Source organism: Marmota flaviventris, chromosome 8, assembly GCF_047511675.1.
Source record: "Marmota flaviventris isolate mMarFla1 chromosome 8, mMarFla1.hap1, whole genome shotgun sequence".
Taxonomy (NCBI): domain Eukaryota; kingdom Metazoa; phylum Chordata; class Mammalia; order Rodentia; family Sciuridae; genus Marmota; species Marmota flaviventris.
Window position 1 is genome coordinate 123,578,837 of NC_092505.1, and position 4,203 is coordinate 123,583,039.

Below are 4,203 nucleotides of genomic sequence, written 5' to 3' on the forward strand. Positions count from 1 at the left end.
ACATTAAAAAGAATTTCAGGCCGGGCATGGTGGTGCAAGCCTGCAATCCCAGCAACTCAGCAGGCTGAGGAAAGAGGATCAGGAGTTCAAAGTCAATCTCAGCAACAGTAAGGCTCTAAACAACCTAGAGAGACCCTATCTCTAAATAGAATACATAAAGAGCTGGGGATGTGGCTCAGTGATCCAGTGCCCCTGAGTTCAAAGTACCTCCCCTTCCATTCAAAATAATAATAATAATTATAATAAATTCAGAATAGGAATGTAGCTCAGGGGTAGAATGCTTGCTTAGCATGTGTAAGTTCCTGAGTGCAATCCCCAGGATCAGAAAGAACAAACGGTGGGGGGGGGGGGGACTTTAAGTAGCCTTTGGGTGGGTTGGCGGTTGGGGGATTATTAGGTGCAGGGGTCTTTTTGAGTGTTTTCCCCAGAATCCTAGAAAACATGAATTCTAACATTAGCCATCTTGAAATTGTATACCTGTTTTTAACCCTCCACCCAAGAAACACCAGTGATTCTGGCCCCCAAGGGCCCAGACAGGTATTTCCCCACAGAGACACGCCACAGCCAAAGCTATTACCCAGCCGACTCCTCCCATCTAGGGGCGGAGCTCCGTAGGGGCGGAGCTAAGCGTGACACTGGTACTTGGGTTGCGCAGGCAATATAATTGGCCCTCCAGGGCGCATCCGGGTCAGTGCAAAGGAGCAAGGTTCCAAAGTGGGACGCCAAGCTCAGCAGCGGGCGCAGATCCACAGAAGCTAGGACTGCTGCCCACGCGAAAGCTTAGCGCACCTCACCTATCCTCCGTACCAGACTGTCACTGGGCGCAGCACCGCGCCGCCTGCGGCCCGCACTCACTTTGCCCCGAAACGGGAGCATCCACCACAGCGCCCTCGACATGGTGGGCATTCGTCCACGCAGCCCCAGCGCCTGCCCTGCGCCCTGGGGGGGACCACAGCCTGAAGGACCTGGCCCTGCCAAGCGCCGCCGACTAGACGACCCTGCAGACCCCGCAGAGCCCCCTGCGGCACCCAACCTGCAAAACTCTGCAGCAGCAGCCAAAGCCACCGCGCTCCCCTCCGTGGTGGTTCTGGCTGCGGGCTGCTCCTTACAGGTACCCATGGACGACGGCGACCTGGTGCTACAACCTGCGCCAACCTCGGTCCTGCAAGTCAATCTCCAAGGACACAACCTCATTCTGATCCCTGAGGGCCTCGTGGGAGCCAGGGACCAACGCCCAGGAGGCCAGGGACACTGTCCTGAAGACCCGGAACTGGGCGCCGTCCTGAGACCCCTCGGTGAGAACATGGTCGTCGAGCAGGGATTCTTCTGCGAAGTTATCCCAGATATCGTCAGAAAAATAGAGGCCTTCGAGGAGCAATGGATGGACCCTCCAGCCGGCCAGCAGGGGCCCATCCCATATCTCCCTGCTTGGGCCCCCACCCCTAGTCCAGTGAGGCGCTCTTCTAATCCCGCCTACGACGTGGATTTCCACCTTATGAGGCCCTTCCCCACCTCACCGCTGCAACCTCTACCTCCCTCTCCAAGTTCAAGTCCCCAGGCGCCTCCACAGCGCTCTCCAGGCCCTAGGAGCAAAGCCTGCAGACGTCTGTTCTAGGAAGAAAGGAACTTCTCCCCACCCCACCACCAGACCCAAATCCTGGACACTCTCCTGGGGGCCTGCTGGATCCCCAGAGCCCCTCAATAGTCAGCCGTTCTGTGCTGACAATTGTTTTTTCTGTACCCGATTGTAAGGAAATAAAGACATCAGGAAGAGAAGGCAGATTCCACATTTCATCTTGGAAATGGAAAATCTTCAGGAAAACCAAAAACTGTGTTTTCAGATTTTGGGGATTCTTCACAGGATCATTCTCTAAACACACACACACCATTTCCCTGCATTTTGTAGACGTTGTTTTCTCTCAAAATGCACTTTTTAACTCATATCACCACTCCCCTGATTTTCCCCCAAACCAAGAAATCACTGGATTTCTTATGCTGTGAGTTTCCTTCTGTGTTTTCCCATGGATTTATGAAGACATTCAGCCATAGCATGTCTAGTTCTTCATTTTTCCACCTGCTGCCCCAGTAAACTTCCAAATAGTATGATGGTTGCTACATCTGATTGTATGGTGTTTGTTCTCAGCAGTCTCTTAACCTGTTAAAGAAATTCTCTTCCAATCTTACTTCTTAATGTAAATGAGATGTATGTTTAATTTTATCTGATGTTGTCAGCATGCATTGGAATATATTTTTTAAATAAGTTCATCTGGTGATTTAAACCAATAGACTGATGGAAATGTTTGCTTTACTGCTATTCCACAGTGTTTTCTACCCTTAAATTGTACCCTGATTTTTTTTGTAATGTAAATAAAACTTGTAACATTTGAAATGTTAATTTATTACCATGTTTGCTTCATTTCTATAAAGTAAAATATTACAAAACTGAAGTCAAACGGTCATTTCATTTCAAAACATCAGTAACTATTCAGATTGACCATCGCACCTTGCCAATTATTATCCTTAATTTTTAGTTGTAGCTGAACAGAATACCTTTATTTTATTTATTCATCTATTTTTTTTATGTGTTGCTGAGGATTGAACCCAGTGCCTCCATGGACTAGGCAAGGGTTCTACTGCTGAGCTACAACTCCAACCCCACATTACCAATTCTTTCCTACCTTTTTATTCTTAACATTCTACTCATTCAGTCTAGCCTCAATTTTCAACTGGCTCAAGAATATCCTTTAATAGTTATTTCCACCATGTCCTATGTGTGGTACACTATCTTGGTTCTATAAGTTTGAACATGGTTTTCCATGATAAACTCTCTTAGTATTGTATGCCTGAAAAGGCCAATATTACTCATGTATGAATATTTCTATTTAGTGTCAACATACCTTATATATAATCAGAGATATGATAAATTATTGATAAAGTTGTATTAAGAAATGTAGTGCAAAATAAATTTTAAAAAGAAAAAATGCCATTATTACATATTCATTCTTAAAAATAAAATGTTATATAACTGCTTGAACAATATTCGCCTATTGCCATTTTTGTGGTTGCAAGATAAAAAGTCTGCCAATCAAGTTGTTATTCCTTTATATGTGACTTTTCTACTCATTGTAGTATATTTATAAATTGTCTTATTTTACTTTTTGTGTTCCTTGATTTTTAAATGTTTTTATTATTGCATTATAGTTATACATAAGAGTGGGGTTCATTTTTGACACTCATACATGCATAGAATATAATTGGTTCCATTTTAATACCCAGTACTTCCACTTTCCCTTCCCTCCTTTCTCCCCTGTTCCACTTCCTCTCTACTAGTCTTCCTTCTATTTATTTTTAGCTTTTTTAATCAGTTGCTTTATAGATAATACATAATTATTGAATGCACTATGACATATTCACATATGTACATAGCATAATATGATCAATTTCATTCCACAGTTCCTCCCTTTTCCCATCCCTCCTCCTTCTCCCTCAATTCCCTTCTTCCATTCCACTGATGTCCCAAAGGAAAAAATTAACACCATGAATAAAGAGCTTACAGAATGAAAAAATCTTTACCACTACTCTTCTGACAAGGAATTAATACTTAGAATATATTAAGAACTCAAAATGCTTAATCCCCCCCAAAAATAACAAAATAACCAATCAATAAGTTGGCAAAAAAACTAAACACACTTCTGAAAAGAAGAAATACAAATGACTAACAAACATGAAAAAAAAATTTTCAAAATGTTCAACATCCCTAGAAATCAGGGAAATGTGAGATAGAGGAGTTTGGATTGCTTGAGAATCAAGAAAGACGGAGTCATACCAGTGTGTTGGAAGAATCATCCGAACATATTTTTAAATCATTAGGAATTGGGACAGAATCAATATGGAATACAGTAAAAAGTACTCAAGAAATGAGGGGCAAGAGCCCCAGTGTTGGAATGAGAGTGGAGAGCTGAACGAAGAAAGAGTAGTGGGCAGGATGGGTGTGGTGGCACCCATATTCCCAGAAGATCATCCCAACATCTGATGGTTGAGGCAGGAGGGTCACAAGTTCAAAGCCATCCTCAGCAACTTAGTGAGGCCCTAAGCAACTCAGTGAGACCCTGTCTCTAAACTACAAAAAAGAACAGGGAGTGTGGATCAGTGGTTGAGGTTCCCTGGGTTCAATCCCTGGTACCAAAAAAAAAAAAAATAGTG

The 4,203-nt window shown here is 43.6% G+C and overlaps 1 protein-coding gene across 1 annotated transcript; it reads left to right on the forward strand.

The window, feature by feature from the left end:
* Window positions 1-895: 895 nt before the first annotated feature.
* LOC139706675 (proline-rich protein 23B-like) lies at window positions 896-1,615 on the forward strand. The gene has a single exon (XM_071614930.1). It carries the CDS (start codon window positions 896-898, stop codon window positions 1,613-1,615), a length of 720 nt encoding a protein of 239 aa, XP_071471031.1.
* Window positions 1,616-4,203: the final 2,588 nt, after the last annotated feature.